The sequence below is a fragment of the Ochotona curzoniae genome, unplaced genomic scaffold (genome assembly GCF_017591425.1).
Source record: "Ochotona curzoniae isolate NIBS_2020 unplaced genomic scaffold, NIBS_Ocur_1.0 contig_291, whole genome shotgun sequence".
In the NCBI taxonomy this organism is placed as follows: Eukaryota; Metazoa; Chordata; class Mammalia; order Lagomorpha; family Ochotonidae; genus Ochotona; species Ochotona curzoniae.
Window position 1 is genome coordinate 15,140,988 of NW_024465649.1, and position 22,673 is coordinate 15,163,660.

The 22,673-nt window shown below is 48.9% G+C and overlaps 1 protein-coding gene across 1 annotated transcript in view; it reads left to right on the forward strand.

Annotated features, from left to right (window-relative positions):
- The window catches only part of FAF1 (Fas associated factor 1), a 387,496-nt gene that overhangs the window by 56,224 nt on the left and 308,599 nt on the right, over positions 1 to 22,673 (forward strand). The window contains exon 3 of the mRNA XM_040978567.1: positions 20,004 to 20,050. Coding sequence (XP_040834501.1) covers positions 20,004 to 20,050 — 47 coding nt within the window. The remainder of the gene's footprint in view (positions 1 to 20,003; positions 20,051 to 22,673) is intronic.

Consider the following 22,673-nt stretch of genomic DNA (forward strand, 5'->3'; position numbering starts at 1 on the left):
CTCCCAAATCCCATTCACCGCCCCATGAAGGCGGCGGGTGGGCCCCGGACCTGCCCAGTCCCGGAGGCCTCCCCCCCTCGGTCTACTCACCCCGAAGGAAGCGGCCCCCGAAACCCAGCAGGCCCGGGGAGGACGGCTCACCATGTGCCCATGGCGGCCGTCCGGGATCCAGGCATGAGACGCCCCGTCCTGAGACCCACCAGCTGCCAGGAGGCAGCTGGAGGTTTAAATAACCCAGGCCCAAGGTCGCGCCCCTCCCAAATCCCATTCACCGCCCCATGAAGGCGGCGGGTGGGCCCCGGACCTGCCCAGTCCCGGAGGCCTCCCCCCCTCGGTCTACTCACCCCGAAGGAAGCGGCCCCCGAAACCCAGCAGGCCCGGGGAGGACGGCTCACCATGTGCCCATGGCGGCCGTCCGGGATCCAGGCATGAGACGCCCCGTCCTGAGACCCACCAGCTGCCAGGAGGCAGCTGGAGGTTTAAATAACCCAGGCCCAAGGTCGCGCCCCTCCCAAATCCCATTCACCGCCCCATGAAGGCGGCGGGTGGGCCCCGGACCTGCCCAGTCCCGGAGGCCTCCCCCCCTCGGTCTACTCACCCCGAAGGAAGCGGCCCCCGAAACCCAGCAGGCCCGGGGAGGACGGCTCACCATGTGCCCATGGCGGCCGTCCGGGATCCAGGCATGAGACGCCCCGTCCTGAGACCCACCAGCTGCCAGGAGGCAGCTGGAGGTTTAAATAACCCAGGCCCAAGGTCGCGCCCCTCCCAAATCCCATTCACCGCCCCATGAAGGCGGCGGGTGGGCCCCGGACCTGCCCAGTCCCGGAGGCCTCCCCCCCTCGGTCTACTCACCCCGAAGGAAGCGGCCCCCGAAACCCAGCAGGCCCGGGGAGGACGGCTCACCATGTGCCCATGGCGGCCGTCCGGGATCCAGGCATGAGACGCCCCGTCCTGAGACCCACCAGCTGCCAGGAGGCAGCTGGAGGTTTAAATAACCCAGGCCCAAGGTCGCGCCCCTCCCAAATCCCATTCACCGCCCCATGAAGGCGGCGGGTGGGCCCCGGACCTGCCCAGTCCCGGAGGCCTCCCCCCCTCGGTCTACTCACCCCGAAGGAAGCGGCCCCCGAAACCCAGCAGGCCCGGGGAGGACGGCTCACCATGTGCCCATGGCGGCCGTCCGGGATCCAGGCATGAGACGCCCCGTCCTGAGACCCACCAGCTGCCAGGAGGCAGCTGGAGGTTTAAATAACCCAGGCCCAAGGTCGCGCCCCTCCCAAATCCCATTCACCGCCCCATGAAGGCGGCGGGTGGGCCCCGGACCTGCCCAGTCCCGGAGGCCTCCCCCCCTCGGTCTACTCACCCCGAAGGAAGCGGCCCCCGAAACCCAGCAGGCCCGGGGAGGACGGCTCACCATGTGCCCATGGCGGCCGTCCGGGATCCAGGCATGAGACGCCCCGTCCTGAGACCCACCAGCTGCCAGGAGGCAGCTGGAGGTTTAAATAACCCAGGCCCAAGGTCGCGCCCCTCCCAAATCCCATTCACCGCCCCATGAAGGCGGCGGGTGGGCCCCGGACCTGCCCAGTCCCGGAGGCCTCCCCCCCTCGGTCTACTCACCCCGAAGGAAGCGGCCCCCGAAACCCAGCAGGCCCGGGGAGGACGGCTCACCATGTGCCCATGGCGGCCGTCCGGGATCCAGGCATGAGACGCCCCGTCCTGAGACCCACCAGCTGCCAGGAGGCAGCTGGAGGTTTAAATAACCCAGGCCCAAGGTCGCGCCCCTCCCAAATCCCATTCACCGCCCCATGAAGGCGGCGGGTGGGCCCCGGACCTGCCCAGTCCCGGAGGCCTCCCCCCCTCGGTCTACTCACCCCGAAGGAAGCGGCCCCCGAAACCCAGCAGGCCCGGGGAGGACGGCTCACCATGTGCCCATGGCGGCCGTCCGGGATCCAGGCATGAGACGCCCAGTCCTGAGACCCACCAGCTGCCAGGAGGCAGCTGGAGGTTTAAATAACCCAGGCCCAAGGTCGCGCCCCTCCCAAATCCCATTCACCGCCCCATGAAGGCGGCGGGTGGGCCCCGGACCTGCCCAGTCCCGGAGGCCTCCCCCCCTCGGTCTACTCACCCCGAAGGAAGCGGCCCCCGAAACCCAGCAGGCCCGGGGAGGACGGCTCACCATGTGCCCATGGCGGCCGTCCGGGATCCAGGCATGAGACGCCCCGTCCTGAGACCCACCAGCTGCCAGGAGGCAGCTGGAGGTTTAAATAACCCAGGCCCAAGGTCGCGCCCCTCCCAAATCCCATTCACCGCCCCATGAAGGCGGCGGGTGGGCCCCGGACCTGCCCAGTCCCGGAGGCCTCCCCCCCTCGGTCTACTCACCCCGAAGGAAGCGGCCCCCGAAACCCAGCAGGCCCGGGGAGGACGGCTCACCATGTGCCCATGGCGGCCGTCCGGGATCCAGGCATGAGACGCCCCGTCCTGAGACCCACCAGCTGCCAGGAGGCAGCTGGAGGTTTAAATAACCCAGGCCCAAGGTCGCGCCCCTCCCAAATCCCATTCACCGCCCCATGAAGGCGGCGGGTGGGCCCCGGACCTGCCCAGTCCCGGAGGCCTCCCCCCCTCGGTCTACTCACCCCGAAGGAAGCGGCCCCCGAAACCCAGCAGGCCCGGGGAGGACGGCTCACCATGTGCCCATGGCGGCCGTCCGGGATCCAGGCATGAGACGCCCCGTCCTGAGACCCACCAGCTGCCAGGAGGCAGCTGGAGGTTTAAATAACCCAGGCCCAAGGTCGCGCCCCTCCCAAATCCCATTCACCGCCCCATGAAGGCGGCGGGTGGGCCCCGGACCTGCCCAGTCCCGGAGGCCTCCCCCCCTCGGTCTACTCACCCCGAAGGAAGCGGCCCCCGAAACCCAGCAGGCCCGGGGAGGACGGCTCACCATGTGCCCATGGCGGCCGTCCGGGATCCAGGCATGAGACGCCCCGTCCTGAGACCCACCAGCTGCCAGGAGGCAGCTGGAGGTTTAAATAACCCAGGCCCAAGGTCGCGCCCCTCCCAAATCCCATTCACCGCCCCATGAAGGCGGCGGGTGGGCCCCGGACCTGCCCAGTCCCGGAGGCCTCCCCCCCTCGGTCTACTCACCCCGAAGGAAGCGGCCCCCGAAACCCAGCAGGCCCGGGGAGGACGGCTCACCATGTGCCCATGGCGGCCGTCCGGGATCCAGGCATGAGACGCCCCGTCCTGAGACCCACCAGCTGCCAGGAGGCAGCTGGAGGTTTAAATAACCCAGGCCCAAGGTCGCGCCCCTCCCAAATCCCATTCACCGCCCCATGAAGGCGGCGGGTGGGCCCCGGACCTGCCCAGTCCCGGAGGCCTCCCCCCCTCGGTCTACTCACCCCGAAGGAAGCGGCCCCCGAAACCCAGCAGGCCCGGGGAGGACGGCTCACCATGTGCCCATGGCGGCCGTCCGGGATCCAGGCATGAGACGCCCCGTCCTGAGACCCACCAGCTGCCAGGAGGCAGCTGGAGGTTTAAATAACCCAGGCCCAAGGTCGCGCCCCTCCCAAATCCCATTCACCGCCCCATGAAGGCGGCGGGTGGGCCCCGGACCTGCCCAGTCCCGGAGGCCTCCCCCCCTCGGTCTACTCACCCCGAAGGAAGCGGCCCCCGAAACCCAGCAGGCCCGGGGAGGACGGCTCACCATGTGCCCATGGCGGCCGTCCGGGATCCAGGCATGAGACGCCCCGTCCTGAGACCCACCAGCTGCCAGGAGGCAGCTGGAGGTTTAAATAACCCAGGCCCAAGGTCGCGCCCCTCCCAAATCCCATTCACCGCCCCATGAAGGCGGCGGGTGGGCCCCGGACCTGCCCAGTCCCGGAGGCCTCCCCCCCTCGGTCTACTCACCCCGAAGGAAGCGGCCCCCGAAACCCAGCAGGCCCGGGGAGGACGGCTCACCATGTGCCCATGGCGGCCGTCCGGGATCCAGGCATGAGACGCCCCGTCCTGAGACCCACCAGCTGCCAGGAGGCAGCTGGAGGTTTAAATAACCCAGGCCCAAGGTCGCGCCCCTCCCAAATCCCATTCACCGCCCCATGAAGGCGGCGGGTGGGCCCCGGACCTGCCCAGTCCCGGAGGCCTCCCCCCCTCGGTCTACTCACCCCGAAGGAAGCGGCCCCCGAAACCCAGCAGGCCCGGGGAGGACGGCTCACCATGTGCCCATGGCGGCCGTCCGGGATCCAGGCATGAGACGCCCCGTCCTGAGACCCACCAGCTGCCAGGAGGCAGCTGGAGGTTTAAATAACCCAGGCCCAAGGTCGCGCCCCTCCCAAATCCCATTCACCGCCCCATGAAGGCGGCGGGTGGGCCCCGGACCTGCCCAGTCCCGGAGGCCTCCCCCCCTCGGTCTACTCACCCCGAAGGAAGCGGCCCCCGAAACCCAGCAGGCCCGGGGAGGACGGCTCACCATGTGCCCATGGCGGCCGTCCGGGATCCAGGCATGAGACGCCCCGTCCTGAGACCCACCAGCTGCCAGGAGGCCGCTGGAGGTTTAAATAACCCAGGCCCAAGGTCGCGCCCCTCCCAAATCCCATTCACCGCCCCATGAAGGCGGCGGGTGGGCCCCGGACCTGCCCAGTCCCGGAGGCCTCCCCCCCTCGGTCTACTCACCCCGAAGGAAGCGGCCCCCGAAACCCAGCAGGCCCGGGGAGGACGGCTCACCATGTGCCCATGGCGGCCGTCCGGGATCCAGGCATGAGACGCCCCGTCCTGAGACCCACCAGCTGCCAGGAGGCAGCTGGAGGTTTAAATAACCCAGGCCCAAGGTCGCGCCCCTCCCAAATCCCATTCACCGCCCCATGAAGGCGGCGGGTGGGCCCCGGACCTGCCCAGTCCCGGAGGCCTCCCCCCCTCGGTCTACTCACCCCGAAGGAAGCGGCCCCCGAAACCCAGCAGGCCCGGGGAGGACGGCTCACCATGTGCCCATGGCGGCCGTCCGGGATCCAGGCATGAGACGCCCAGTCCTGAGACCCACCAGCTGCCAGGAGGCCGCTGGAGGTTTAAATAACCCAGGCCCAAGGTCGCGCCCCTCCCAAATCCCATTCACCGCCCCATGAAGGCGGCGGGTGGGCCCCGGACCTGCCCAGTCCCGGAGGCCTCCCCCCCTCGGTCTACTCACCCCGAAGGAAGCGGCCCCCGAAACCCAGCAGGCCCGGGGAGGACGGCTCACCATGTGCCCATGGCGGCCGTCCGGGATCCAGGCATGAGACGCCCAGTCCTGAGACCCACCAGCTGCCAGGAGGCCGCTGGAGGTTTAAATAACCCAGGCCCAAGGTCGCGCCCCTCCCAAATCCCATTCACCGCCCCATGAAGGCGGCGGGTGGGCCCCGGACCTGCCCAGTCCCGGAGGCCTCCCCCCCTCGGTCTACTCACCCCGAAGGAAGCGGCCCCCGAAACCCAGCAGGCCCGGGGAGGACGGCTCACCATGTGCCCATGGCGGCCGTCCGGGATCCAGGCATGAGACGCCCAGTCCTGAGACCCACCAGCTGCCAGGAGGCCGCTGGAGGTTTAAATAACCCAGGCCCAAGGTCGCGCCCCTCCCAAATCCCATTCACCGCCCCATGAAGGCGGCGGGTGGGCCCCGGACCTGCCCAGTCCCGGAGGCCTCCCCCCCTCGGTCTACTCACCCCGAAGGAAGCGGCCCCCGAAACCCAGCAGGCCCGGGGAGGACGGCTCACCATGTGCCCATGGCGGCCGTCCGGGATCCAGGCATGAGACGCCCAGTCCTGAGACCCACCAGCTGCCAGGAGGCCGCTGGAGGTTTAAATAACCCAGGCCCAAGGTCGCGCCCCTCCCAAATCCCATTCACCGCCCCATGAAGGCGGCGGGTGGGCCCCGGACCTGCCCAGTCCCGGAGGCCTCCCCCCCTCGGTCTACTCACCCCGAAGGAAGCGGCCCCCGAAACCCAGCAGGCCCGGGGAGGACGGCTCACCATGTGCCCATGGCGGCCGTCCGGGATCCAGGCATGAGACGCCCAGTCCTGAGACCCACCAGCTGCCAGGAGGCCGCTGGAGGTTTAAATAACCCAGGCCCAAGGTCGCGCCCCTCCCAAATCCCATTCACCGCCCCATGAAGGCGGCGGGTGGGCCCCGGACCTGCCCAGTCCCGGAGGCCTCCCCCCCTCGGTCTACTCACCCCGAAGGAAGCGGCCCCCGAAACCCAGCAGGCCCGGGGAGGACGGCTCACCATGTGCCCATGGCGGCCGTCCGGGATCCAGGCATGAGACGCCCAGTCCTGAGACCCACCCGGTTTTTTTTTTTTTTTGTAGTATGTATTTTCCATGTGCCATGAAGTAATGTTTTGCACTGCAGCAAACTCATAATTTGGTTTTTCTAAAGAAGTTTTTGAAGTACCCTTGTGTGTAGGTATATGCTCTTACATAAATATTCATTCTAAATATGTCTGGTTAGTTTCCTTGAAAATCCTACAACAATGCCAGAAGACTTTATGAAGTAAGTGCCTTAACAGGTGAAAAGGTTGGGGGGCATAGGTTTTTTTTTTAATTTTTAAAAAAGATTTATTTTTATTGGAAAGTCAGATTTACACAAAGAAGAGACAGAGAGGAAAAACTTTTATCTGCTTGTTCACTCCCCAAGTGAACATAACAGCCAGAGCTGAGCTGATCCAAAGCTAGAAGCCAGGAGCTTCATCTGGGTCTCCTACGCGGGTGCAGGGTCCCAAGGCCTTGGGCCATCCTCTACTGCTTTTCCAGGCCACAAGCAGGGAGTTCCTGGAAGGAAAGTGGAGCAGCCAGGGCATGAACTGGTACCCCTATGAGATCCTGACACATGCAAGATAGCCATTAGGCTATTGTGCGGGCCCAGGAAATGGGATCTTGAACCTGAAAGGATGCTATACCTCTTCGCTGGTCAGTTTTCTCTGTTAGCTTGTTTAATTTTTTGTCTACCTCCCTCTTTTTAATATTATGTATTTGAAAAGCAGAACTGGGTGCAGGGTGGGGGAATGGAATAGAGATTTTTCCTCAGTAGTTTCATGCTCCAGATGACCTCAAAGACCGGGGTTGGAGCATGCCAAAGTTAGGTGCCTGGAACTCCATCCAGGTCTTCCCTGAGGGTTCAGGGTCCCAAGTTCTTAGGCCGTGTTCTGCTAATTTTCCCTGGTGTATTAGCAGGAAATTAGATCAGAAGTGGAGCAGCTAAGACAGATGCTTATGGAATACTGTCTTCACAAGCGACAGGTTAACTGGCTAGGCTGCATTGCCAGCCCAATTTCTATGAAGTTGTTTTTCTTTTTTCTTTTTTTCTACTTTGAAGGTACTTTTCTTAAGAGATTGGTGAACTTGAATAAAATAGTGTCTACTGTACATCCAATCATTTGAAAAACTGAATAAAACAGCCCCCTTAGTTTTATAGACTTAGCAACAAAGACTGAGATAGAGAAACTAGCTAAGGTCAAAGAACAGGTTGTTGAGAAAGCCACACATTGGAGCTAAGTCAGCTGACTTCCATTTTAACACTTTTCTTACCAGAAATTGCCTTGCTGAACATAATCAATCCAAAAGCTGGCCCTCTACCTCAAATTAAAAATTTAAAAATACTGTCTTTTTTTTTTTTTTTTTTTTTGGTATAGCCGGCACTATCTTAAGCAGCTCATATCGATTTTTTTCTCATTAATTTCCACTGTATCTTTAAAAATAGCACTGTTATTCTCTTCCATTTTGCAGATTAGGAAGTAAAATAATTTGCCAGTGATAAACCTATGATCTGAACTTAGATCTGTTACACCAAAACTGTAACTTAATTGCTACTTAGCATTCTCTTCCTGTAGTTACTTAATCTGTGACCCCTAATGAAACAATGAAGAAAAGGTTTTGGTTATTCAACTTTTGATTTTCATCAACCTGGGATCTTTCCATGTCATTGGTTTAGCAGATTGATGCATGATTCAGACTGCTTATCATTAGGCTTTAATTATTTGTGATCTTTTCTGTTAGTATAAAATGACCGCAAAGACATTTCCAAAGTGGCTACCAATTAACTTATCATGAAATTATGTTTTCTGGACACATAGACATTTCCTGCTACCACTATTATTGTCTCTCTGTGTCTTCCTCATTTTCTTGCCTTTTGTTCCTTTCTGTGGTGATATAGCAGTGGATCAAAAGAAAAAGTGCTAGGAGCTTTTCTTGGGGCCTGGTGTGGTAGCCTAGTGGCTGAAATCCTCGTCTCATACACGTTGGGATCGCATATGAATACCAGTTGATGTCCTGACTGTTCCACTCATCCAGCCGCCTGTCTGTGGCCTGGGAAAATAGTCAGGGATGGCTCAAAGCTTTGGGACCCTCCACCCACATGGGAGACATGGAAGAAACTTCTGCCTTCTGGCTTTGGATCGACTGTAGCTCTGGCTGTTGTGGCCTCTTCGGCGGTGAACCAGTGGATAGAAGATCTTTCTCTTTCCTTCTCTCTGTATATTTGCCTTTCTAATAAACATAAATAGATCTTGTTTTTTTTTTTTTAAGTGCTAGGGGCTTTTCATTGAGGTAGAAGTAGTCAGAGAATGTTTCTCAGAATAAATTGCTCTAATTAAGTTGTGTAAAGTCTACTTGTTAGTTTGCAGGCTAAAAGAAAGAAAATATAAACCAATCTAGTGTTTTGTGACCCTCTGGCACTTTGACTGCTGAGTGCTAATATTTAATCCGTGTGCAAATCAGATGGTGATGTGTCAGTAGAGAATTAACGGTTAGAAGTTGGAAGGATCCAGGATTTTAGTAGTGCTGACCTTGTGCAAATTGCTGAAAGTTACTGAGCCTGAGGTAATTGTCCTGTAGATTGTATTATACAATAGTTTGAAAGCTACTTTGTTTTGTTATTCTTTAAATATATTTAGAGCACCAGACATAGTCTTTCTTTGAAAAAATTAGTCAGTGTCAAGTGTTAAGGTGATGCTAAGAGTATGGAATAGATTCATATTAAGATAAAATGTGAGTATAATATATGCTGACTGGTCTGTATGATGTGTCTTCATATTGGTTTAGCAGGAAAACTTGGCAGGGAATAAGAATGATAGAATGCACTGGGGATTAGGAAAGGCTTGAATTAGGCCTGGTGCTTAATAGAGTTGCTAAGCATGACTTGTTAACATAGATGGAAGGATTTATTGTATGTTTTTGTATAAAAGGTAGTTCTCATTTTATTAATAACAAAATAGTAAGAATGTTTTTGTTAGCTTGAATACATATACTTTTAAGCTTATAGAAGAAATAATCAGTATTTGGCTTTTTAATTTAGTGATGACATACATATTTAAAGCTATGTGGTATAGTAGCATTAGTCACACTCCATATTTGCATTGTAAATATTAATGTCTTTGTCATTACCAGAAAATCTTCTAGAACAAAATCTTATATTTTGCACATATAGTTTCGGGGAAACACCTTTAAAAATCAAGATGTGATATTTGCCTTGAGCATTTTGATCCCAAGATACAGGTATTCATTTGCTATGGATGAGTTTTCATAATGGAAGTCTTTAAAGTAATTCTTAATGGACTTATTAAAATGCCATTTCAAAGTTTTAATTGTGAATTTATATCACTAAAATAATTGTGGAATGTATATTGAACTTTTCATCCTTTTAGATTGATTCTACTTGATATTCCAGTGGAATATTTTTTCCAATATCCAAAACTGGAATTGCCTGCAGTTGCTTTCAGTAATAAGTCTTCCCTAGAAAGACTTATTCACCCAAAAGATTAGGGGAAGGATGAAAAATGAGATAATTTTGGGCCCCTGCACAGTAGTGGGCTAAAGTCTTCGCCTTGTATGTGCTTGGATCTCATATGGGCAGTGGTTTGTGTTCCGGCTGTTCCACTTCTCATCAAGCTCCCTGCTTGTGGCCTGGGAAAGCAGTAGAGGATGGCCCAAAGCTCTTGGGGTCTTGCACTGGCATGGGAGATCTGAAAGAGGCTCCTGGCTTCTGGTTCCTGGTTCCTGGTTTCAGACCATCTTAGCTCTGGCCATTGCAGCCACTTGGGGAGTGAATTGGAGGTTGGAAGATCTTTCTCTCTGTCTTTTCTTCTCTGTGTAAATCTGATTTTCCGTAAAAATAAAAATAAATGTTAAGAAATGAAATAATTATGAAGACTCAGCTTTAACAGTTTCCTTTTAGCTTTGGTACAGTTTTGGGAAAATTTATTTAATTTTTGTGGGGGAAGATTGTGCTTTATTTTAAACAGTATCTTGCATATAATACACCCTTTTCCCTCTGAGGTAATGTTGCGTTGAAATTGGCTTCATATTGCCATGTCTTTAATCTGTTTTGAATTAGTCTTAATTCTGCCCATTGGGCTATTTTAACTGTTACGTGTACTTAAGAGGACTCAGAGAATATTTTCTTTTTTCATTTGGCAAAAAACAGATTGTGAACTGGTTACATTTGTAAAATTATTTAGTTTCTATAACCCCACTTCTGAAAAAGCAGTCAAATAAGAACTTATTAAAAAGCAAATATTTCAGGCCCGGCGGCATGGCCTAGTAGCTAAAGTCCTCACATTGAACGCGCCCGCCGGGATCCCATGTGGGCGCTGGTTCTAATCCCGACAACTCTACTTCCCATCCAGCTCTCTGCTTGTGGCCTGGGAGGGCAGTCAAGGACGGCCCAAAAGCCTTGGGACTCTGTACCCATATGGGAGTCCTGGAGGAAGTTCCTGGCTCCTGGCTTCGGGTTGGCATAGCATCGGCCATTGCGCTCACTTGGGGAGTGAATCATTGGATGGAAGATCTTCCTCTCTGTCTCTCCTCCTCTCTGTATATCTGACTTTCCAATAAATAAATAAATCTTTAAAAAAAAAAAAAAGCAAATGTTTTGTTGTTGGGGGTTGTTTTAAGATTGCTAGTTGAAAATCTTTCCTGCTGTTAAAAAAAAATTTAAAGTGGGAGTGCTGTTAAACTTCTCACTTTTCTTCTAGGTTGGTCTCATCTTACTTGTAAAAATAGAGTACTTTGATCATGGCAGACAAATAGAGTACTTTGATCATGGCAGATATTAAAATGTGATGATAGGAAATATATCCATAAGTTGTTGTCAATCTGTTGATTCTTTATCTTTCAAAGATTTTGATTAAAAAACTGTTTGTGATTAAAAAACTGTTTTTGATTAAAAACTAGCATAGCAAGCTAAGCTGCTGCCTGTAGCAGCAGCACCCCAAATGGGTGCCAGTTTGAATCCTGGCCACTATGCTTGCTACCTGCTAATGGCCTTATAACAGTGGGGGATTAGCCAAGTGTTTGGGCCACTGCACCCATATGGGAGACCTGGAGGAGGCCCCTGGTTATGGCTTCAGACTGCCCTAACTTGAGCTGTTGAGGCCATTTGGGGTGTGAATTCTGTCTGTCTGTCTGTCTGTCTGTCTCTCTCTCTCTCTCTCCCTCTCTCTCTGTCTCTCACCTTCTCGCTATGGAACTCAGCCTTTCAGATAAAAATAAATAAGTCTTAAAAAAACCTGTTGGGTTTTAAACAAGGAATAGTCTCAGTATGTCATTAAGTACAAAAAAAGCAGTTCACCTTTATTGAGTCATTCGCTACATATCAATTATTATTTAAGCACTTGCTAACAAGTTTCTTAAAAGTGAAGTGAATAGTGCTATTGTCCATTCTCATTTTATGATAATGAAACTAAAGCAGAGAGAAATTAAGTAACTTCTAAAGATTACACAGCTGGTAAGAGATGAAGTTAGAATACCGTGACTCTTTGGCTCCAGATCTTACCTTGAACTTATAGCATGGCAAATGAGTTTATGAAGGATCTCTGTGTTTATATATTATATAACTTCTAAACTAATGAAAAACTTGTTATGGTGTAGTAAAGCGTTATTTTTAATCAGTGTTTAGTTGGCATGCTAAAGCTTGCTGTAATTTTTCTTAAACCTGGCTGTGTATCTGAAGTTCTTCAGTTTCTTTTTAAATTTTTAGTTAATTTTTTAAAGATTTGTAGGCGCGACAGAGAGAAAGATTTATCTGTTGGTTCGCTCCCCAAGTGGCTGCAATGTCTAGAGCTGAGCTGGTCTGAAGCACGGAGCCAGGAGCTTCTTCCGGTCTCCCACATGGGTACAGGGTCCCAAGGCTTTGGGCTTTCCTCGACTGCTTTTCCCAGGCCACAAGCAGGGAGCTGAAAGGAAAGTGGAGCAGCTAAGACACCAACTGGTGCCCATATGCGATCCTGGAGCATGCAAGCTGAGGATTTTAGCCACTAGGCTACCATGCAGGGCACAGGAGCTTGTTTATTAAGGTGGGGGGAGAGTTCTGGCCTCCTTTCACATCGCCTCAGTAGGAGCTGAACTTTGAAATATTGTGTCTCTGCAGTTGGAGGGTCTTTTTGTCTCTGCTCTGTAAATCTGTCTTTCCAGTAAATATAAGTAAATAATTTTTTTAAAATTGGATTTCTTTTTTTTTAAAGATTTATTTTTATTATTTTTTTATGGGAAAGGCGGATATACAGAGAGGAAGATCTTCCGTCCAATGATTCACTCCCCAAGTGAGTGCAATGGCCGATACTATGCCGATCCGAAGCCAGAGCCTCTTCTGGGTCTCCCACGTGGGTGCAGGGTCCCAAAGCTTTGGGCCGTCCTCTACTGCTTTCCCGGGCCACAGGCAGGGAGCTGGAAGGGAAGCAGGGCTGCTGGGATTAGAACTGGCGCCCATATGGGGTCCTGGGCGTTCAAGGCGAGGACCTTAACCACTTGTGCCACTGCGCCAGGCCCTGGATTTCTTTTTTTAATATAAATTTTATTGTTGATGGTTGCACAGTTGATTAGGGTGGGAAGGGTCAAGGGTTAGGGAAAAGTGAGTGAGATCATTGTTTCCAAATTTTCCTTTTCTTCTTACTATGTCTAGGGTAGGGAGGAGATATGGGGAAACCACACCTAGCCTCCCAACTGCTGATGTACCCAGGGATGGGAATGGTCACCTGGTGTCATCCCAGGGTCCTCCAAATGGAGCATGTTCTGAGGGTTTTGCTCAGGTGGTGTTGATAATTCTGAAATGCTGAAAATCTCACTGATCCAAGGATGAGGAAATCCTTCCAAGGTCCATTGGTTGATACTGTCCATCAGAGTCTCCATTTGCCCAGATATTTGCTGTCAATGCTTGGCTGGGGTAATTGACCAATTTGTTCTGCCCTGCTTCCTCTGCTGTGGCATCAGATGTCCTCTGCAGGTCTCAATGAACTGACTGTCATGTCCCCCATGTGCATCTGGGCCTGTTGTCTACAGCTCCATCTAAGCCACTGAGGAGGCTCAGTTCTGACACATGTACTCCTCAGTAGGACCACAGATCCTGCTATTCACCCCATGGTTCCAGTTTTGAGTCCAGCAGTTCAGTTGGGGGGATCCCCAAAGGAACCTCATCTGATATGATCCCAGACATAACTCGTGTGTGCTTGTCAGTATGGGATCCAGCTCAGTATGTCACTAACATCAGCCTATGCATGCACTGGTAGTTGACAGTTGCTGGATTGGTTTGGTCTCTGGTCCAGTCTGTCTCTTACACAAACCAGTGGGTGCTGTGGAACAGCCCAACCTTGCCCACCACACATTTGGCCCTCAGGTACATGACTGGGAATTGCAGCCTAGCGGAGTGACCCACAATAACCTCCACCAGGCCTGCTCCCTGCCCTGGTTCCCATGCTTGCCAGTATGTGCAGTAAACTGGTCCAGTCTCTCCTACATCCCATTCAGGTCTTGTAACATGTCAATTGGTGTTGAAATCTAGCTCAACCCAACTAACACCACTATCTAGCCCACATGCGTATCCCCCTCAGAATCTGTTCACAGATTTGGTCCTCTTGTATGCTGATCAGTGTCATGGCCCAACCTGACATTACCCATCCCCTGTTCCGACTCTGAGTGGCAGGTGCTGTGATCTAGTGCATCGGTCTGACCCATAAATGTAGTTCCCCCCCATCCAAACTACTTGGTCTCAGCCCCCTTGCTTAACTGCACGTACAGTGATCTTGTTGATGGATGTCCCTTCAAAGTCACTTCTCAACTACAACACACTCCCTCTGTGGTCCTCCCTCCCATACGTTCCCCTACCCCTTCCTCTTATCAATCCATGGTTCTTGCCCCTGGGAACACTTGGGTTCCCTAGGCCAGCCTTCCCAGGCCCAATCTTCCTGTGGAGTGCTGTGCTGTCCTGAAGCTTTGCCCGCCCACCACGGTCTCAAAGCTCCTGGCTTGTGTGCTGCCCGAGACCTTACCCCTCCACACACCCAAAATCAAGCCTGACCAAAATTTCCTAAGTCTGGTCCACCAGCACACCAGGCCAGCGTGCTTTCCTAGTATCTTCCCCTGCCCTCTGGCCACCCAGCCTAGGACCAAGGATGTGGGGAAATCCCCAGGCTTGCTCCACACAGGTCCCCACATGTACCTGCTGATTCCATCCCCCAAGCCATCTGCAAACCTGCACCTCCATGTCCCAAGGGTCCTGCCACCCTCCCGTGTGGGTGCAGAATCAAATTGGATTTCTATCCCAATGTGAAGTAGGTATTTATATACTTGGGTGCAAACATGTAATTATTTTTTAAACCTGCATATTAGGAATGGATGCTTATTGTGTTTGATATTCCCAGTGTTCTGTATTATCTCATTTATTCCTTATAACAACCTTGTGAAATAAGGTGGCATTATTATCTGCATTTTATGGATGAAAAACTAAGTCTTAATCAAGTTCACATCATCAAGACCCATGTTCATTGCAGCATTATCTGCATTAGCCCAGATGTCTAAATGTCTGCTGGTGGATGAGTAGATAAAGACAGTGAGACAATGTGGTAATTATGTATATAGTGGAATGTTATTCAGCCATAAAAAGAGAGATGCAAGGGCCTAGTGCCTAAAGTCCTGTCCTTGCACGCATCAGGATTCCCAGTCAGTGCTGGATTGTGTCTTGGCTGTCCTGCTTCCCATCCAGGTTCCTGCGTATGGCCTGGGAAAGCAGTAGAGAACAGTCCAAAGTGTTGGGCCCCTGCACCCACGTGGGAGATCCCGGAGGAAGCTCCTGGTCCTGGTTTCGGATTGGCTCAGCTCCGGCCGTTGCAGCCACTTGGGGAGTGAACGCATGGATGGAAGATCTTCCTTTCTGTCTCTTCTTCTCTCTGTATATATGTCTTTCCAATAAAAATAAATAAATATTTTAGAAGAGTTCTACTTCTTATAGCAGTATGACTGAACCTGCAAGTCATGCCACATGAAATAAACCACACACAGGAATTCAAGTATCTTTATGATATTGCTTATATGTGGAATTAAAAAAAGTAAATCCAGAATCAGAAAGATTAAAGTGGTTATCACAGGGTTAGGGTATGGGGAAAGTAGAGAAATGTTTGTCCAATGGTGCAATGTTTCATTTATAAGGTAAGTTATAGTGATCTAATGTATAGCAGAGTGACTAGCTAATACATTGTATTGCTTATTTTATGAACTTTGTTCAGAGTAGATCTCAAATGTTCTGACCCCACACATATGTGTATTGCATTTACCTACACATATATGTACACACAAAGAGAACAAAATGTGTACTAATGGATATGTTTTGATTGGTTTGATTGTGTTCATTATTATATAATATTTATGAGGTCATTATACTGTATACTTTGGCTGAGATAGTGTTTCAGAAAGTTCATGGAGGGCCAGGAGTTTGGCTTAGTAGGAAAGATGCCACTGTCCTATGTGGGAATGCCTCTGTTCAATTTCCAGTGCCAGCTCCCAATTTAAGCTTCCTGCTAGTACAAATTCTGGGAGGTAACAAGTGATCATTAAAGAATCAGATTGAGTTCTTGAATACTGGTTTGGCTCAGCGCAGCCATTGTGGATGTTTGAGGAATAAACCAGTGGATAGGAGCTTTGCTGTTTTCCTTCTCACAAATTTTTAGAAAAAATTATTGAAAAGTGGAATTAAAAGCTGCTGTTTTGAAAATGATTTATTTCTTTGAAAGGCAAGAGTTAGAGAGAAGGAGAGACAGATTGTCCTTTCCCTAATTCACTGCATAAATGGTTTTGAAACCTGAGGTTGGAGCTAGGAGTTCTTTTCAAAGAACTCCATTCAGATCTGCCATGTGGGTGCAGGGTTCCAAGGAGTTGGGCTGTCTTTAGTTGCTCTCCCAGATAAATTAGCAGGTAACTGGATCCAAGGTAGAGCAGTAGGGACTTGAACTGGCACCCTTGTGGGCTTTTAGCATTTCAGGTTGTGGCTTCACCCAGCACACCACAGTGCCGGCCCCAAAAGATAAGCTTACTTTGTTTTTTAAAAAAAAAAGGTGAGATGGGCTTTTGGTGCAGCAGTTAAAATGTACCTACCTTCAGATACCCATTTCCCATTTCTGAGTGCTGGTTGAGTCTTGTCTCCACCTCTCATTTTAGCTTTATGCTAATGTGTATGGGGGGAGGCAATAGGTAATGCTCAAATATTAGGATCCTTGCTACTCACATTAGAGACTGGAGTAAGTTTCTGTTTTCTGGTGTAGGCCTGGCTCAGCTCTAGCTGTTGTGGACATTTAGAGTGAACTATTGGATAGGAATCCCTGGGTTTCTTATTCTTTCTCTGTCTCACCAATACATAAAATTTAAATAAAATATTCATGCATGTTATAGCATGTGACAGAATTTTCCCCCTTATTAGTTTTAAATGTTTTCATTTTATGTCTGTGTTACATTTTGTTTAACCATCTGTGGACCTTTGACTGTTGGGAATAATGCTACTATGAACTTGCATGAGATCTTGCTTTCAGTTCTGTCTACCTAACAGTAGAATTGTGATGTCATGTAGTAATTCTCCATTTTCCAAAGTAGTTAAAAAGAAAGAATGACTCATGACTCTAAAGTATTTCAAACCCTCATATTTAATTAGTTGTAGTTAAAGGACAGACACACATGTGCACACACTGCCCCCCCTCCCCACACACAGAGTATTCATCTAATGATGCACTTTCCAAATGTGTGCAACAATCAATGATAAGTCAGGTCAAAAAAGGAGCTTAAAACTCAATCTGAGTCTCGTGTGCGTGTTAGCAAACCAAGTACTTGTGCCATTATTTGTTTAGCAGGGTACATGTGAACAAGAAGCTACACTCATGAGTGGAGCCATTTGCAAACTGTGGCTCTCCAATAAGGGAGAACCAAATGTCTGCCCCTGCCCCTGTACTCTCTGAATTCTAGATAATTTGTGTGATATCTCTATATGAATGTTCCGTCAAGACTCCTGGATATTGAACCAGCAGGTGGAAGATCTCTCTCTGTGTCTCCCTCTCTGTATAACTCTGACTTTGAACTTTTCAAAGGCACTGCTGTGGGAGAGGGTGGAGAAAGGGGAAGAGGAGATACCTTTGCTTCTGATGGTTCACTTCCCAAATGACAACGATAGTTGAGGCTGGGCCCTGCTGAAGCCAGGAGCCTGAAACTCCACTTGGTTTCTTGTGTGATTGCTAGGTACTTGGTAGTACTTAGACTTTCTTCTCCTTTCCTAGGCACATTTGCACTAGAGAAGCTGAGACTTGAACCTGTGCTCGTAAAGGATGCCTGAATCATAGGTATCAGCTTCACTGGCTGTACCACAATGCTGGCTCCATATATATTTTAAATTTAATTCATGCATATTCATTTTAACTCAGACTAATACCTAACTGTTAGGTACTGATATTGAGAGCATATGAATAAATAAGATGTAGAACTTATTTTAGTGATGAAAGACAAATAATAAGCAAAGAAACAGCTATGTCCATAATTGGCTAGAATGTCATAGCTGGGAAGGATTCTCCTTTAGGTAATATGGCTAGAGAAGTTTGGCCCAAGATGGTCTTTGAGTAGAACAGTTAGTGAATTGAGATACTGATATATGTGGATATCTGAAGGACATGTGATGTGAGAGAATGCTTGCTAATCTGTGCAATAAAAAGAAAATCAGAGGCGGAGGCAGCTACAGGAAGTAAGTATGGGGTTGTAAGATGAGGACAGAGAAGTTTGTAAGATCAGAGTAAGGACTTGGAATTTTAAATTACTTTATTCATGCTTTCATCTTTGGATTCTTTCCCCTAAATGAGCTCTGATAAAAGACTTGGTTCAAATGTTCCCCATTTTTCTTCTGACAGATTATTTGCAGTATGTGTATATATGCTATGTGTAATACATGTTATGTGTTATATATTCTATCCTATTGAAATTCATAATAAAAAATAAAATAAAAAAAGAAATTCATAATAAATCAAGGTAAAGAGTCATCAGCTTTAAGGTAACATAAGTAGGATACTTGAAAAAATATTTATGAAAAATTTAGGGATTATTTTAAATTTAGTAATTATTTAAATATAGTAATCAATAGTCTGCTGTAGATAAGTATGGATAATTAAATATTAATGAAAAATATCTTTTCACTTCTTTCCAGAAATGTTCCAAGAGTGTATTTAAGGCCACATTAGCCTATACCTCTAAGCTTGTAATGAGTGTTTAGAACTTACTACTTTAGTGTGGATGCTTATATTTACAATGTAAACAACACCATAAACAGCATGAATCACATCTGTAGCACATTTTCATGCTCAAATTTTTTTTCATAGCTCAATTCATTAACATTGTACGAGTGAGATCATAGCTGAAGAATGATGGGCCCTTGTCATTATAGAGTGTAGTGAGGGCATTTTACTCGGGAAGACCACGAGAGGATGATTTTATCTTGTTTACAACTTCTTCCTCAGTACTAGAAGAGTTCTAGTTTGGTAATTAATAATTAAGTGTTGGATAAATTGATGGTAAAATGGAGGAAAGATTTGAATGAATTAAGGTAAATGATTGTTATATAAATGAAAATAAAGACAAATTATTGAGGAAAAATGGGAGGGAGTCAGTTAAACTTTCCTGAGGGAAATGATTGACATCTGCATTATGATCTGTTAGGCAACAGTGGGCATTTCTTCTTTCTGATTCTGAACTCTTGTTTTTTTTTTAATTATTTATTTTACTTGAAAGTCAGTTACAGAGAAAGAGATCTTCCATCTGCTGGTTCACTCTCCAGATGGCCACAACTGCTAGAGTTGGACTGGTCCTAAGGAAGCTAGGAACCAGGAGGCCAGGAGTTGGAGCTTCTTCTGGATCTCCCAGATTGGTCCAGGGTCCCAAGGCTTTGGACATTTTTGGCTGCTTTCCCAGGTCATTAGCAGGGAGCTGGATTGGAACTGGTGCCCAAATGGGATGCTGGTGTTATGAGCGGAGGACTACCCTCAAGTGCCACCATGCCAGTCTCTGAGTTATTTTTCACAACACTGTATGATCATTTGTTTCCCTGTATTCTAGGAAGAACATGCCATCTTTATATTCACTTCAGTATTTAAGATACAGCTTTGGTTATAGCAGGTGTTCAGTGACTTAAATGAATCAATGTATTTCAGTTGGTGGAAAAGAGGAATGATATTATCTATAAAGTTTTAGTTGTCCTGGAAGAATTCACTTGAATATGTGATTATAGTGTGAGTGCTAAAATATTAGTACTTTGTAGTTCAAATATCTGATTAGACAATGTGAAAAATTTGAAATGTTACAAGCCATATAGTAATATTTACAAATATGGAAAAAGTACACTTATTTTGGATACATTTTAACTTTAAGTATTCTTAAGAGGTGAAAAATGAATAGTTGAAAAGATAAGAACATGTTGTAGTATTTTACTTTTCCTGAAATCCCTAAATGTAGATTTTGTGAGTATTTTGCTTGAATGAAGAATGTGGAATTAGGCTTTTTATGCCTCAGTTTGGGGACCTTACATGCCAAGCACATTTTAAAAATTCTTTCTGGAGTACTATTTTATCATGCAGATGTGAACAAATAGTATGTTGTATCAGTAAGGAGACATTTAATATTTTACTTAAATAAAATGTTTAAAGTAAACTCATCTTACTTTACAGCGTTTATGTGTTTGTTTAAATGGCCCTTTGTTTCTTGTTTGCAGGCAGCTATCAATGGTGTAATACCCCAGGAAAATGGCATTCTACAAAGGTATGCTATAACCTGCTTAATGGTAATATGACAATTCAGCAAAGCAAATTTTCAAATGATAATGTTTAAAAATTGTTGTAGGTAGAAAGCTTACCAAGTAGTTGGCTGTGATGCAAAATGTTATACTGCCTCCTAGAGTTAGGAATTGGCAAGCAAGCAACCAAACCAAAGCAAAAACAGTCTGGGACTTTAACAGAATTTATATAGGGAATAAGTTACAAAGATGTGAATTTGTGCCTCGGATTATTTTTATTTCCAAGTGAAATGGTTAACCTGTGATCCTTAAGTTCTTCCCTGCTGTCAAACTCCTACCCCAGTTGGTGACTCACAGGAATATTTTTGATTGTAGCTATAATATAACTGTTTGTTTTGGTTGAATACTGGCATATGATATATAGCTGTTTTTTCCCCACCCCAAGTATTTCCTCCCACTATTGGTTGTATCTCTTATTTATTGATGAGAAGTCATAGCAATAGACTTTTCATCTTGACATGCTTTTGAATACTGGACCCCAGAAACTTTACCGAAGTGGCAGGCTCCTGTATTTTTGTGTACATATCTGCTGATTTCTAGAATTCATGTGTATACTGAAATATCCAAATTTTCTTCTAAACATTTGTTTATTTGTTTGAAAAATAGAGCAACAATTTAGGAGAGACAGTGAGATCTTTTATTCTGTGCTATATTCCCTGAGTGACTACAATAGCCAAGTTTGGGGCAGGTGAAAGCCAGGTTCCAGGAATTTTTTCCCTTGTTTGCTCCATGGGTACAGGGACCTAAGGACTTGGGTTTCTCTGCTGCCTTCCTGGGTGCCTTAGCAAGAAGCTGGGTTGGAAGTGGAGCAACCAGGGCTTGACCTGGCACACTGATTTTGGTGTTAGATCACTAGAGGTGACTAAAGCTGCAATCATAGCACCAGCTTCACCATCCAGTTTCTTGCTACTTCTGCTCTTTATTGTTTGTTGTTTATTTTATTTTATTTATTTTTAAATGATTTTTACATAGTTTATTAGTGTGATTAGGGTCAAGGGCTACAGGAAGGTGGATGAGATCACGATTTCAACATTGTCTTTTTTTCCTTCATGTATCTGGGGGAAGAGGGGAGAAAAGAAAGAGAAGCCACACAAAGCCTTCCAAATGCCTCTGTACCCCGGTATGGAGGGCAGCCACCTGACACCACCCAAGGGTCTCCGATGTGGGGCATACTCTGAGGGTACTGCTCATGAGGTTTTGGTAGCTCAAGAGTTCTGAATTGCTGCCAATCTCACCACTCCAAGCACGATGAAATCTCTGCAGAATCCACTGATTGACATGGTCCACTTTAGAGTCTCTGCCTAAGAGACTCACTGCCAACATTTGGCTGGGGTAGTTGATTGATTTGTTCTGTCCTCTGTCCTCTATTATGGTACCAGGTATCCTCCACAGACTCCAGTGTACTGCCATATCCTCCATGTGTACCTGGGTATATTGTCCACTGCTCCATCTAAGCCACTGAGGAGGTCCAGCTCTGTCTGACCCATGTACTCCACAATTAGACCATGGGATCTGCAATTCTCTCCATGGTTGGGGTCCTGAGTCCAGCAGATCAGTTGTTTAGATTCCCATAGAAACTTCATCTGAGGTGATCGCAGACCTGGTTCTTATGTTGCTTGCCAGTACAGGGTCCAGTACAGTCCATTGCCCCAATCAGCTTATGCACATGCTGGTGGGTTGCAATTGTTGGATCAGTTCTATCTCCAACCCTGTCTTTTACATTGCAGCCCAGCCTGATCCTGCCCACCACATACTCAGCCTTCCTGGACACTAGTAGGAGCTACGGCCTAGTTGGAGTGATCCACAGTAACCTCACCAGGCCCACTTCCTGTCTTGGTTTCCATGCTTGCCAGTATGTACAGCAGACTGGTCGAGTCTGTCCCACATCTTATTCAGCTCTCATACATGTCAATGGGCACTGAAGCCTAGTTCAGCCCAACTAACCCCACTATCCAGCCCACACACCTGCTGGCGGGTATCACTCTCTGTCTGGCCATGCCTGCCCCAATCCTGGTTCTTATGTTCATGGTTGGAGTAGCAACCTAAGAGGGAAGTGCCTACTGTTTCCCTACTGGGCCCACTCCCACTCCTGGATCTTGCACTCTCCAGGTGATTCTGCAGTTAAGCTTACAAAATTTGTCGCCTGTGCTAGTATCTGCCACCTGATGCTGCGGCAATGCCCAACCAACCTACACCCACTCTGACTTATGTGTGTACCAGTAGGAATAGTCTACCCAATCTGACTTGCCCCTGATCCAGCTCACATGAGGACAACAATTGTAGGTTTGCCTAGCCTGGTCTGCCCTGTCCCAACTCACTCTCCAGTCAGAGTGGTGGTTTAGCAAGGCAATCCTCCATATTCCCCCTACCGGATTTGTCTCCCTCCCCTGGGTCTCACATGTGTTGGTTGGGTGCTCTTGCCCAATCTGACATGGCCTGCCTCACTTAGACATTTGCCAGTGGGTTCTGTGGTCTGTCTGGGACTGGACCACCCCCAATTCCAACTCACGCTGGTGGGGGCTACAGCCTAGCTCAGCCCAGCTGGAGCCTAGTCCTGGCCCTCTTATGAACTGGGTTGTGCTGCAACCC